General features: G+C 37.1%; 1 protein-coding gene across 1 annotated transcript in view; it reads right to left on the reverse strand.

Annotated features, from left to right (window-relative positions):
• Nucleotides 1-15,366, reverse strand: part of LTBP1 (latent transforming growth factor beta binding protein 1) — a 188,177-nt gene that overhangs the window by 65,567 nt on the left and 107,244 nt on the right. The window contains exons 10-13 of the mRNA XM_038131720.1: nt 5,719-5,841; nt 3,999-4,166; nt 993-1,226; nt 89-111 (exon numbers count right to left, since the gene is read on the reverse strand). Of these exons, the coding sequence (XP_037987648.1) occupies nt 89-111; nt 993-1,226; nt 3,999-4,166; nt 5,719-5,841 (548 nt within the window). The remainder of the gene's footprint in view (nt 1-88; nt 112-992; nt 1,227-3,998; nt 4,167-5,718; nt 5,842-15,366) is intronic.

Below are 15,366 nucleotides of genomic sequence, written 5' to 3' on the forward strand. Positions count from 1 at the left end.
TCATAAATTCTAAATCCTTTCAGTTATCCATATCCCATCTCATACATGGTTTGCATTCTAATTTCTACAAAGTGACATCATATTTTACCTGATCAGGAGTTGCAGTTGCCACTAAAACCAGAAAGAAAAAAAGAGAATTAATCAGTTTTCACAAAACATATTATTATATATTTTGTCACATTTGAAAGTGGTTGTTGCCATTACACAAAAAATTCAGGCTCAAACTTCATTCCAAACTAGTGGAAACATGAAATTATGTTCCTGAAGCAAGTGTAAATCTAACCTGAAACCAGAATAAGATTCTACACACCGTATAATGTTTATTTACTCAGTATTCAGCTCCCTTGCAGATTTCTCAATTGTTTACCTGCTTCCTCAGAAACAATTTGACAAGCACACAGGTTATTAACTCATTGATGAAACCTTTTCAATTCCTTCCAAGGGATATCAACATCTGTAAACACTTGAAAGGTAAATTAATGACATAATGATATATAACTTACCACTAACAAATTTGCAAGGATTTATTGAGAAAGAAAAAAAAAATCAACTTTTAAAATTAGTCTTTTCTTTAGACAAGTAAGAGTGGTTTGGGGTTTTTTCCCTCCACAAATATGGCTTTTTTTCTGGGAGGGAGTGGTAGTAATTTCATATAAATTCTCATTTTCCATTGCAGCTTTCCTTTTCAGAATTCATAAATATATATATAAAAAATAAGTTTTTTAAGTCTTACAAAAAATATGTACTATTTCTGATCATAAAAATGATTGAGATTAAAGCAGTCTCGCTCTCTCTCCATGGTCTCAGCATCTGGCAGGACCTACCCACAGCCTGTGAGCAGTAAATCCTGTGATGCCAGGGGCATCATGGGATGCTCTGCTGTGGGAGCGGTGCCTCTCGGCCCTGCACTGTCTGCAGCTGCCATGCAAGGAAACAAACCATGGAAGACACATGCACAGAAATAGAGAAAGACTAAATTTCCCCACTCTCACCTTCTTGTACAGCCATCTCAGTCTCACTTTTCTGTGAGAAGGTCAGTGCCTCCACTGGCTCTTCCTTTGCTGGGAGAGGTGGAGGAGAAGTACCTTTAGGAACAGGTTGAGTAATCGGGGTCTTGCCAATGGCAGGTGGCTGTACTCTAACTGCAGGGTGATGATATAGCTTGTTTCTGTGAGGGCCAGAAACCGTATAACCCATTCCACCAGGGCAGATTTCCTTAAAAGCAGCTAGATTTGGGATGGGAAAATATTCCTTTTAGGAGTCTAAAAGTGCAATATGTTGACATAGTGGAAAATATAATGACTACCACTAAGAAATTTAATCTCATATTGTATATACATATTTATAAAAAAAAAAACTTCTTAAAGAGAAGCTATGCATTGCATGCTAATACGACTGAGCATTCTCCCAAAAGCATGTTCTGGTTGTTGTCCCCAGGAGGTTTCCATTTCCAGTTTACCATTTTTCTTCAGTTATGCTGATCTGTCAATATATCAAGATTACTTTTTTAAATTAATCTCCTTCAAACAGTATATCCTTTCTATGTATTAATTTAAATGTGCAAATAGTCTTCATGATCTATACTGCATAATGAAGACTGCTACAGCTATAATTTTCTTCCTTGTAGAAATCAAAGGGAAAAAGCTCACCAGCCCTGTACTAGAGGAGCACAACACTATCAACCAGTATAAACACTGACCCACAGGATTCCACCTGACTACATCAGAGGTCTCATATCAGTCCAGATCCAAATTCCACTGAGTTGAAAAAGGCTGGCTAAAAAAAGGATGGGGATCATAAGCCAAATCACTACTGGAAGAGAGGGGAAATAACCTTATTTATAAAGCTGCTACAGAAAAAAAGTTAATTAAAGTCAGGCAACAGCATTTGCTCTATCTCTACAGGTGCTCTATATAAGCATCACGTTTTGCAGTTCTACTGGAAGAGTAAAATGAGAAAGAAATACAAGTCAGTCTTCCTCCCCATCAAAGAGAATAGTTATACTCCTGTCAGGGTCAGGGAGACCTTTTGGAGTCTTGAGGGGGCACTGCTTCATTGTCCTTATTGCTCTAGATAAAGCCATGTAGGGATGAAACAAAAAAGATTAAGTCTCCTGGGTGGGAATTCTTATGGCTGCATGAGGGATCCGCCAAGTGGGGCATTGGTAAGTTCAGAAATTCTTCTTTGAACACATCAGGGTTTTAAAATGAATTAGTATCTAAAATAAAAGCACAAGGTACCAGCTAAAAGCTCTCCAGAGATGAGTTTAACTGTACATTAATCAGTATGCATTAACTGCACAATGTGTTCGGATGGTGTCTTAGCAATAGAAAATATGAAGGATCAAACTAATTAAATTAGGTGGATTCAAAATAAGGAAATACTTTTTGCTGGGACATCTAATATCAAAACTTGCCATAATACCCAACTGAGGACGGGAATTCTGGTCAAACAAGTAAGACAGAAAATTTGATGTCCGTCCCTTCAGATGCATACTTAGGACATAGGAAATCTTGCTTCTGGTCATATTCTCTCAAATGAAAAATAGAAATTTGAGGCTTATTCTACCACACCTGGGTATAGAAATCTGGTCTCTCAGTGTCTCTTTAGGAGAGAAACATGGGATGCTGCAGTAAATACATTACCCCCTTCTGGAGTATCCCACTTTCACACATTTTTCATAGAAAACTCTGAAACATTATCAATTTAACCTGTTACAGAAAGGAACATGTTTTTAAATGATGCAAGTAGTCATTCAATGGGAAAAGCTCATCAGAATTTTCTACTAACAGATTTTTTTCTCTAAAGTCTCTTCATTAAAAAAAAATCACTAAAATAACCAATTCCATATGATACTTGATATATTTTTTGTGACCATATAGCAGTCAACATAAGGATGTATTCTGTGCTCTATTATACACACTATTGGGTGTAAAACCTCATGCCATATTCTCACAGATGTGAAACAGCTGCACTTCAATTGCAAGTCATCTTATGAGAATAGATTTTTTTCTCCATTAAAAAAGCCATAGAAATATTATTTATCCAAAAGTGAACTGGAGTTATAAAATCCTGATTCATGATCTAGTGACCCAATGGTCATGCAGGATACAGTGGCTTTAAAAATCTATTGAAATGCTCAAAACTTTTGGTCACTTTCATTTCTGTAAGTCAAACTTCAGAAAGTAAGGAATCTGCTCATCATATCTCATAATATCTCTGATAGTAGCTGTGGATTTCCCCAAGCAGCTAGCTGGTTTGAAAATGTAAATCTTTATAAAATATTTCAGAGAAACACATGACCTCTGTCATGACATCTGCAGCAGCAGCTTCAAGTAAGCACAGTGGATTGTCACTACAAATACCTGGGCTAAAATACTCAAGAGACTGGACATCATGTTTATTACAACAAGCAATGATGCTGCTAAAACAGATTAATTTGACCATACATTTGGGAAAAAAGGCAATATTAAATTGATTTTGATAGAAGACTCCATGGGCATTTAAGTTTTAAGTAGTAACATGAGAGAATAAAAAGTACTCGAAAACAGCGATTGGTATGTGGTATCTTAATCTATAACCTGCCAAAGTGCGAGTGGTGACCAAACAGGCTGATATTTTTGAACTCCTTTTATATTTAAATTACAGCAGAACTCTAAGAGAACATTGATAATACAAGAGAGCTTTATGTATCAAGTAAGGAATAGCACATTCCTCAAAATGGATGGTAAAGATATGAAGGAAGGTGAGACAGCCAAGGTATTACCATGCACATCCTAATATCTGTAATACAAACTACATCCCATGTTGCTCTGTAACTGAATTCTCAAAGGCTGCCATCACTTCACCAGAGCCTTTAACAACTGAAGGGTATTAACTATATTTTGGGCTACTTTTCCTCTATCTAAAGTATATACTCTGGTGGTTTTTTAAAAAGCACGCATAACAAATTAGGGGGCAGGGGCCAAGAGCTTGTATTTTTAGTGGGAAGTGCTTACCTGTTCCTGGGAGCGGACACTTCTCACAGTGTGGGCCCCAGGCTTTGCCAACACTGCAACAGCAAAGCTGCTTGCTGAGCTGAACAGAAAGAGGATGCATGCATTGCTTTCCTGCGCTAACGAACCGGTAGCAGGGTCCCTTCTCTTCAGCAACTACAGGGTTATCAGCTGCAATGAAAATGGGAGAGGATGGTACTGTTCACATGAAAAGCAAAACAGAGAAACACCACTAGATTTCCGACACCACTTAAACAGATGAATATTCTGTCTGCAGAAGTTTTATTTCAAACACCTATCTCAGATGAGAATCACGACATTAAAATACCTTATTTTGCATCAAGCAATTCTGAATCGCAGCTTACTCTAGATCAAGGATAAGAAGTATTTCAAAGAAAAACCACAACAACAAAAAGTAAATTCAAAACCAGCAATTGCCATGCTGCCACAATAAGGAGTGAGAATCGTCTCTCTCCTTGCACACAGCTGCTGAAGATCAGCCACTGGCACTACACAGTTGTGTCAAGCTCTAAAGCCAAAGGAATGTCCATCTATAAGTAGGCTATGTCAATAAGTCTGCAAAAGCTTTAAGTATCACACATGACTTTTTTTTTTCATAAAAGGGACAATTACACATCTATGGTTTGCTATGCTTAGTTTTAATGTGGAATAGCCAAAGGCCATAAGCTATGATTAGTATGAGGTGACATAAAGCTAAGGTCCATCCAGCTTTCTAATTTATGCATCCACATTAACATAAAGTTAACAGTTCTGGGTAACATGTTCACATAACTCAAAAAATACAGACACCTGATTTTCAACACAACATGTAAAAGCAAAACCAAAACCCAACAAACAACTCCTTTCTTCTGGTGCTCAACTGCAAAGCAGTACAAAGTCCTTCAAACTGCTGAGAAACTCTCTCAGCAATTGAGTGTCATTAACTAGTAGCATAAGATAGTTAAGCTAGGAAAAAAAAAAGAAAGAACTCACCTATGACTTGAGACTATACTTTATTTTCTAAATGTAAAGATAGCTCAGAGAAAGACCTTAGGATTATAGCTATTTTTCACTTGTACATATTCTTCACAAAAAAAAAGTGAAAAATTTAGTTGTTCTTTACATCATCTTCTTGCAGAGGTCATTGATTGCAACCAAAGTAAAACCTAACTAATAAAGGGAAATATTTGCATTCATGTCATTCACAACTTTTTCTTTCTCCTAATTATCTCTTAATTTTTAATTCTTCTTAGCTAAAAGGAAACTGCGCTAAAGACCATCCTGGACTAAATGTTTATTAATGGCAACAACCCAGATCAAAGCTGCAGAGGTGGAAAAGGGGAGAGCAGGACACAAAGAGGATTTTGGCTGAAACTACTAGAAAGGGGAGGAAAAAACAAAGTGGAAACTTCACACTACTGACTACTAAAAAGTGTACATGGGAGCTAGAGATGGCCTTGAAGATTTGGTGACGGGAAAATCAGGAAAAAAATAGAAAGGATCCAGGGCAGCCACTGGTGGAGACCAAGGTTTCCAGGACAAAATTACAGAAAAGAGGCAGAAGCACTGAGGCTGAGTAAATAAAGCAAATAAACTGAAAATATGAGTTGGGGACAGAAAAAGAAAGGTGACAGATGAGAATAGTTGGGCCCAGTCAAATAAATCTTCATCTGAAATGTAACCAAGCGACTAATTTGGTACTTAGATTAGCAGTATTACTTACGGATGCATCTTGAGAGGGTTGGATCTGGCACAAATCCCATTTTGCAGGTACATCTGTAGCTGCCCATGGTATTCAAGCACTCACCATTAGGGCATACTCCCTGTAACTGACACTCATTGATATCTGTGGGAAAATTGAAAAACAATCGGATGCTGAAACATGTACTAATATTTTTCTTTCTTCACAAGTTCTCTCTTTTAAAAAAAAATATATGAAGGATAAATGTTACAAGTTAACACTCTAATCAACACTTTCCCCCATAGTGACATGTGATTTATAACCCTTTAAAACACTGCTGAGAACATAACAGAAACACAATTATATTTATACATCACTCTTAAGAACTCTGAATTAGGAAAACAAATACACTTTGACTGGCTTATCAACCCTTCTTCTCCTGACTAGATGATTGCTTGCACAGCTCAACACAGATCACAAGAACATTCAAATAGACAAGCTTTAACCAATTTAGTATATTTTACAAAGGGTAGAACACCACTTGCCACATTTAATACAGTTTTTATTAGTATTTATATTTAAGAGTACTCAATGGTTCATTATGCTGAAGAAGCACAATGCAAAATTATCTGTAGCCCAAAGGAGCCTGATGGCAAGAACATGCTTCAGGGAGAACAGAACACTCCTGACATGGAAAGAATTGCACCTGTGTCAGTGGCAACACAACTTAACAATTATGTTGAACCTGACTCAGTAGTGCCCTGGCAGCCAGGAGGGTCAAGCCTATCCTGGGGGGCATCAGGCACAGCATCACCAGCCAGGCAAGGGAGGGGATTGTCCTGCTCTGCTCTGAGCTGGGACAGCCTCACCTCGAGTGCTGGGGGCAGTTTTGGGTGACACAATGTAAAAAAGACATTGAACTGTTAGAGAGTGTCCAAAGGAGGGCCGAAAAGATGGTGAAGGGCCTTGAGGAGCAGCCATATGAGGAGCAGCTGAGGTCACTTGTTCTGTTCAGCCTGGAGGAAACTGAGGGGAGACCTCACTGCAGTTACAGCTTCCTCATGAGGGGAACAGGAGGGGCAGACACTGATCTCTTCTCTCTGGTAACCACTGACAGGACCCTAGGGAATGGCCTGAAGTTGTGTCAGGGATAAGTTGTTAAGTTAGATATTTGGAAAAAATTCTTCACCCAGAGGGTGGTCGGGCACTGGAACAGGCTCCCCAGGGAAGTGGTCACAGCACCTGCCTGACAGAGCTCAAGAAGTATTTGAAGAACACTCTTGGGCACTTGGGGTGATTCCTGGGCATGGTGCTGTGCAGGGCCAGGAGCTGGACTCTATAATCCTTGTGGGTCCCTTCCAACTCTGTGTGTTCTGTAATTCTGTGAACTGCTTTAATAAAGTTTGCTGTTATTAGGCCACCTGTGCAAGTGTTGCTTTCAGGGTCTGACTGAATAATCCTTCCATTCCCCAAGCACCGGGCCTCAGGTCTACATCACACTCATGGTTGCATTTGTAGTTCACTTACTCTTAAAACAGGACCTGTCTAATAATCATCTGGATACTATCTGGGACTAAGTCAGCCAAACTAGGTGTTTATTTCAGGGGACAGCAACAACATAGTTTGCAGTGATAATCCAAATATCAAAATAGTAACAAAAATAAAATTTAAAAAATCCTCTAATTCATAATTAACTGTGTAATAAATTACAGTCTCCTCTTTCAGAAAAATTGAGAGAGTAGATTGAAAAAGACCTACCTGAAAATATTTACATCTATTATTTTTCCATCAGACTTTTCCTCCCTATCCTCAAGGATAGAAAAAAACATCGACCCTGATGGGTAAACAAACTTCATGTGGAAGTTAGAAATGCCAGCTAGTTCTTTGAAAATCAGGTATTAGTGATCATTTATCTAAAATACATAATATTTATTATTTTTCCTTTTAGCTTTTATAATACCAACCTCATTATATTTGACCTCATTGTATGTTGCTTCATAATTCAACACCATCACTAAGGCTAAGAGGTTGAATATACAAAACATAACAGATGTGCCAAAGTTTGCATTTGGAAACCTATAGAAAGATTCTTTCTTCTTCATTTTTTCTCCCTAAGTTTGGCTACCTGTCTCATGACACAAGAGTGTGCAGTACATCTGACTCTGGCAGTTGCCATATCAGGCACTTTTTTTTTTCCAAATACTGAGTTGAGCTTATCCCTCAGCTCTTCCAGTGCTATACCTAATATAATATCTTGACACCACCTGGATAAACTTCACTTCTATGCACTTAGCTGTGTGTGACAAGGAGTAATAATTTATATCCTAGGACTTTGGATGAAATGTGATGGAAACCACATGAATTACAAAGGATCAGCTCTGCCTCAAAGGAATTTTCAAGTGAAATTCCCAGACTATATGACTTTCTGACCTCAGAGGGAGTGGAGTGTTTAAACAGGAGAATAGTATAAGAAAAGAGCAGAAAAAACAGCTGAAATATTTTTGTACAGTAGTCTACTTTTTGTCCCATCCAATGTTTAAGCAGGATGACATCCCATATAAGAACAGGAGGATCTTATATAAGGACTGCATTAATACCGAATATTTATCAAGCTACACTTGAAAGAACCTAATCTGATGAAGAAACTTCATAAAATTCTTTTACGCTGAAATCTCAAAATATGATTGAAGGCATCTACACAGTCCCAACTGATCTGAGAAGGAAGATTATCACTATTTCAATAACATTATAATTTGTGAGTATTAAAGAAATGAACTTCAATCTTAACAGTTAGCAAACTAAAAACATTATTGAAACATCCCTAAATAGAAACACAGTCATGCTGCTGTCAAGTTGTTGGGAGGAAAGGACATATTATTAATGTTCTATTTTCCAAAAATTAGGCTCAACTAGGATCTGATGGAACAAAATACTCTGAAATATCTAGAAGCTAATACAAAGAAAATACTGGAACACTCAAGAACCCTCTATTGAATTTTCTATCGTTGGCAATTTGGGTTGTAAGATCAGTCTTCAAATGCTAAACCACAAAACAAGTCTACTTGCTTTGATAAAGCATTTTCTCTGATATCAGAAATAAGCTAGAGGAAGAGATAGTATCCTTTACTCTGAGTACAGGAAAAATGTCATTATCTGGGTCCATTTCAAAATGAAAATCCTTAACACAATTACACAAATTACACATACACTTATGAACAAAAACCACATACAGATTTTGGAGGAAAAGGAAAAACACAGGAGAAACTGATACACATAATAAAAATAATTTCTCTACTTCCTACATTGTAATACCCAGACATTTTTAAACAACTTTCTCACTTTCCAAATTCTCAGTATATGTTTTTCTTTACAGGAAAACTAACATATACGACTGGGGGAAAATGCAAGCTGTCTGCCAAGTGACATACACAATGTATCACTTTTTTGATGACTTTTTGTGGAATTAGAATTAGCAGAAATGCTTTGTTTCATGAAAACAGCATTTACGTTTTACATCAGTAAAGAAGACAGCTTATTTTAAATAATGACAATTTGACTTAGATTTTACAGTCCTTATTTTCAGTAAAAAGGCTAAGTCTCTTGTTTGTTAACCATTAAAATACATTGCTATTTACATATATGTTAGCATGAAATGGATGGCACTTTTTCTTTCTATCTAGGAGAATAATTCTACCCTTCTACATGTTTTTAAACAAAGTAAGTAATTACATGGCTTAACATAGGTGCATTTGCATTTTAAATGTTAAAAATGATTAATGATGCATTCTTCACTTATTAGATAATATAACTTTATACATATGCATCCACCTTCATTTTAAGGAATGTCAAAAATCTATATATGGATAAACTTTATTATTTGAATATTAGAAGTATAAATGTTTCAGGACATTATTTCCTGTAGTGGCTGGTTTGTGGATACATGGGATCTTCCTATAATTCATGAATACACAATCATACTTCTTTCCAAATGATTCAACTATTCTGCAGGAAACATTCACAGATGTTGTCATTATTGCCTCAGTATTCAATCTCTTTTAAGATGAACTGTTCTTGTATGTCTTGTACTAAAAACATAATTCCCCACTCGCATGAGCTCTGCTATTGCTATTTAATGTGGGCACTGCTACATTAAGTTACCAGCTTATATGTATGTAAATATCAACTAGCATTCCTTCTAGAGTTACTGATACAGACATTCCTTTTGCTAAATTTGTCCAATTTTTAAAGTTAACTTCATCGTGCATGTGCCAGTGCCTCAGCATGACTTAATTACAGTGTATTTTAATGCCTCTTTTCCTGGTCATGTCCACTCGATGAGCTCATAGAATAACTGAGCTGATGCTCTATGCTGAATTACACAAGCTTGTCTAGGGATTCCACAGAAACAAGCCAGAAGCTGATTAAAAAAAAACCAAACCAAACCAAAACAAAAAAAACCCTCAAATTTTCAAAAGAAACATATATACATATAGGCATAGTGTTTATTTAACAACTTGAGCAGAAAAAAAAATCCTCCCAGATTTACTATCCACTTCATTTCAGACTGTGGTAAAAGGCCACCTATCCAAAATGTTTCCTACCACCTGCCAGCCTGCCCAGCTGTGCAAATTGCATTGGAATCAACTTGTTCAAGCAGCTCAAAAGGAAATCTGATTCAATATTAGCAGACTTTTTTTTTAACCCCTCTATTTCTTGTATATGGACATTAAAAATATTTCAGTTTTACATTAACATAGGAATAAAAATTCATTTACTCCACTGTAAAAACTAGAGAACAATGTCTGAATAATGTCTTGTGCAGAAGTACAAACTGATGGCATGCTTGAGGAGTAATTTGATCAAATGCCTTCATCTACACAGAGCAAATACTAAGGGGCTAGGTAGCAGTACTGTAAAACCACACATCTGTGAATAAAGCTTTCCAAAGACCAACTCAAAATAGACTTTCAGGTTTTGAGAAAAGGAGAGCAATTAAGTTCCATTGGTAAAAAGCCTCTGTTCCAGTGATACAAAAAAAAAAAAAAGAAAAGAGAGAGAATTTAAACCAGGAGATAGTCCACACAGTACCTCACCTGGCTCCCTAGAGCCTAGAGAACTCTCACAGTAAGCACTGTCATTTATAATTTATACAGAACTGGTAAATAAATAATTGATTTTTTAACAGTTGGAGTTTGATTATATGAATGACTTGACCCTTTCTCAATGGTAATAAATGGGTATAATCCCACTGGCATGAAAGAAGCATTGTCAATTCTGCACTGACTGACAGCCTGATCCTTTGCTGTTACCCTTTTGTATTATCCATGCCAAATATGTGGAACTGGTCCTTGGCACACTGTGTCCCTGGATTTAGTAGTCCATCCCCATGAAAATCTGACTCATCCTTACAATCAGTCAGGATGGTAGTGGAAGCCAAATGCCATACCAGTGGCCCTGTTGGTGACTCTGCTCTCACAAGTTCATCCAAACACACAGAAGCTTTGTCACAACCAGAGTCTTAATAGTGATGCTGCAGCACTGTGCACATGAGTCTGCTGTGTCTCAGCTCCTCCCATACCTTTTTCTAAGCACAGCTTGATATATGGTGAGGTCAGCCACCACGCTCTCCAGAGCCGCCACCGCGCTCCCAGCTTCAAATAACCCAGACACGGTAACCAAACTGCTGCTAATCTGTCCCACTAAGGAGAATTTAAAACAGGCTCTCTTAACAGCAACAGTTGGTGTTTGATACCTTCCCACACATTTTTATAGGTCTTCTGGGTGTTAGGTCAGCCTGCTCTCAGAAAATGCAATGTGTTAATGACTCACTGCCACTGAATTTCCTGGTGAAAAAAAGCAAGCTATAACAGCCATTTTCTAACTGCATGCCTGTCTGCTTATGTGGAGACTACAACTATCAACACAGTACTATCTTCATGAATTAAAAAAACCCAACTACAACATGAAAAAAACAACCCTCAAAACCAACCAAGCAAAGCAGGAAGGTGGCAACAATATAAGATGGTGTTCATTTAAGCAAGTAAGCACATAGTAACATTGAACTTGTTATAAACCATGATAATTATATAGCTTTACTAAGTTCAAAAGCAGATTCATCTTCAAAGAACTTTACATCCATTATTACAACATAAAAGATGGAAATGAATGGATAAGCCAGATAACAAAAATAATATCTTTTTGCTCATGTTTTTTCCTGCTTGCTTTCTATGAATGTTCATAAAGAAATTTTATTTGTTTTTTTTTTTTTTTTTTTGTCCAGTGTAAGGCAATCATCAAGGTTTCATACTAGAAATACCCCAAAGCACCTTACTAGAATCTTGGTCCACATATATTTAACACAATCAGATGAAGAACTGTTTTTACTCATGACCACATACAGACATTTGCATGGGCTGAGTACCACAATAATAAACGAAATTTCCTTCAGTCTAAGTGCAGGCAACAGTTAATATCACCTATTTTCTTCTGATAACCGTGATTTAGAGAAGGACTGAATACTCCAGAAGAAATAAAGAAATGCAGGAACCTTCTGAAAAAGAGCCTGACCATTACCTGTTACTCTTCTCTAAACAGTTCTTGCTTGCCTAAAGATCAAAACCCCCAGTGATTTTTCAACATCTCCATCTGTATTTCCTCAAGTACGGATTTACTCGTTCAGCTCTCTTACATACACACTGCACACTGGGGAATTGCGATGACCGAAAAAGAAATTTGTCAATCAAAACTTCAAATTCTGTCCTAAGGTACCTAAATTTCAGTGACAAACATTTTCACACCTAATGAAAGGTGTCCCTCTCGCCGATGTAGAGGTATTCATGTGCAGAAAAGTACAATGCAGTAGAATCTCTTTCTCAACTGAATGACAATGCACAGAACACTCTGCTGGAGGGGAAGACATGCGGCAACTTAAGAGTCATAACTGCCAATATTCTGCTTCCATTCTCCAATTCTACACTGGCTTTTAAATTAGAGTGGCTTTTTAAAAGAGTGTTTGTGACTGCATTAGCTGCTGTCCAACAGTACTTTGGTTCTTTACTGGAAATCTACAAGCAACTTCTCTCACATTTCCCTGAGCAATGTTATACCTAATTCAATCACATCCAGGAAGTGAATCATTTCAGCTTTATTCCAGGATTAATGACATTTAACGCAGCCTGAGTATCCTTTATCCAAGAATAATAAACCATGTTAAGTGTAAACATCCAATCCTAGGAAAAATTCCTGTGCCTGCTTAAAATGAGATCTGTACCTGTCACTTACTCTTGAAAGAATACGCTTTGCTTGGTTACTGTAAAACATGCCGAGTTATTTACTACATCGTAAGGCTCCTTTATTTTCCCCTATTACTGAAATACCAAGCAAATATGGAAATGCCTCACAGCCTGCTTCTGTTCTACACATTAACAGGCCACCACAACCTGGTGATGGCTGCTACAGCCGAGCAAGGTGGTGCAGAAGGAGTAACGATCAGCAAAGAGCTGCCTTGCTACAGAGCACCCTACAAAAGCTGATGGCTGGAGTATCAGCTCTGCAGCGTTTCCCTTTGGCAGCTTCCAGCTGTAAGGCTATTAAGGAAGAGCAGTTCACTGTGTTTTGGCTGTGTTAACCATTACAACAGCTTCTCAGACCACCCAGGCCCAGCTGGCCTAATGCAGAAATGCTGAGGTGGTGTAAAGCTGTCTTCTCTGCCTCCAGACTAGTAAGTCATTCGGACACAGAGCAAGGCCACTGCCCACCCTTTTCAGATAGTGAGCAATGCCCATATTTGGTCACAGAATGCAGGAATTTGAAACATTCCTATAAAATTAAATTCATTCTTTCATTTCCAGGCTTAGCCCATTGAATTTATGCTTATCAAAATCATTGCTGCCTGGAAATTTTAAACCCATTTAAGTATTATCTTAAAATTTTACAACCGAATGTACGTGTTTATGATTGTGTTCCGCAATCTTCTGATATTACGTTATTTACATCTATCTGTCCATTTTAAAGAAAACAATTTTACTGAAGAAAAGCAGTCTAGGAATTAAAAAAGGTCAGGGGTTACTGCAAGAATTTTGAACAATGTAAATGCAAAAAAAATTGCCTTTGTTTTTTTAAGAAACCACTGCTATTATTGATGTAATTAATGCAGTCAAATTTCTTCAGGAGAACTGACAACTTGGAAATGATAGGTTCCACTACCCAGATGGGACTGGAGTTTGATATTATTTCTATTTTATGCTGAAGTAACTAAAAAAAGCATTTAAAATTTTCATAAAGAATGTTGAGTGATTTAGTATAAATTAAAAAATAACCCCTCTTCTGAACAATAGATCTCACTTGTATCATTAAGTTTGCTATATTACAAATTTGGTAGGGGATTTCTGATTACATGAATTAATACGACTCAAAAAACAAGTCAGATTTTCAAAGTCACATTACATGCGCTAGAAGAAAACGACATATAATTTCACAATTTTTAATACAACACATAACAAGGCATGAAAAACTAAATATGCAACTGCTTTCAGCTAAGACAGTCATGATAACCACACGGTTCTTATAAAATCTGGATGAAGAATAGGAACTTCTAGAAGTAGAGATTTCTAGTCAGACCACCACAGCCCTGGTAACTTCACTGAACTTCAGAATAAACTTGTGGCTACAAATGTACTGCTGCCCATCTCACTCCCTCTGTCCCAAGTGGCTGGTGCTGGAGGACACAAGCAATCTCAATAGCTGACTACAGGCCTAAGCCCTGTGGAAAGATCAGTTTCTGAAGGGAGACTTCTACAGTCAGCTCTGAAATCTCATCTCTATGCTTATTAAAAACTGACTGACTTTGTTTAAATTACTAAGTAATAAAACCAAATGGAAAATATTTGTCCCCTTCTGATGCAAAGAGAACAACTTGCCTTTCAAAAGACCCCCGCGTCCTTAAAACACTCTGCTGCATTTGAGCAAAGAAAGCTGTCTAGATCAATTATATATTAATTAGAACTTGCAAAGTATCTAGGCAACTTAATTAAAAATGACCTAGTGGTCAGTCATTAAGTGCTATTTAGTAATATCTGCCTTGATAGATGTTTTCATGCTGTAAGTGCTTTAATATGCATAATAAATCATGCTGTAAATTTAAACTGGAACATATAACTTATGTCAATTGTGAAAATTTGATAGATTCTGGTAAGTTAAATACTAGGCTTCACTGCAAGTGCCATCTGACTGATTGAGCTCCGAACTGACTCAATATACAGGCATCAGTTTTTATTCTCCTTATGAAATATCAATTACAATCAATTACCTATTAACACCACAGAAAATACTGTTCCAATTGTTTCTGCTATAGCTACATTAACTACTATTAATATCCTCTAAGAAAAAGACAATATCCAGATTTTACACCCTCCATTATAGTTGATTGTTCCAATGATAACTTGATTAGTGAGAATGAGAGGTAAAAGAAACAAAAAACGAGGCTTTTTTGCTAAATAAACTATTGCAATGTTTTCTTAAAATCACAGAAAAATCAGTTGCTTATTCTAAGAAATGAGCCACTGATTTCAGTGAGCTAGCAGACTAGCAGCAGAAGAAATCAGTCCAACTCGTTTTGTGCTTTTGCGTGGAATTCACCGGAACGCCAGTTTGCAGAGCCACACTTCTCAAACACATAATCAGTGTCCAAAC

This window comes from Motacilla alba, chromosome 3 (genome assembly GCF_015832195.1).
Source record: "Motacilla alba alba isolate MOTALB_02 chromosome 3, Motacilla_alba_V1.0_pri, whole genome shotgun sequence".
Lineage (NCBI taxonomy): Eukaryota > Metazoa > Chordata > Aves > Passeriformes > Motacillidae > Motacilla > Motacilla alba.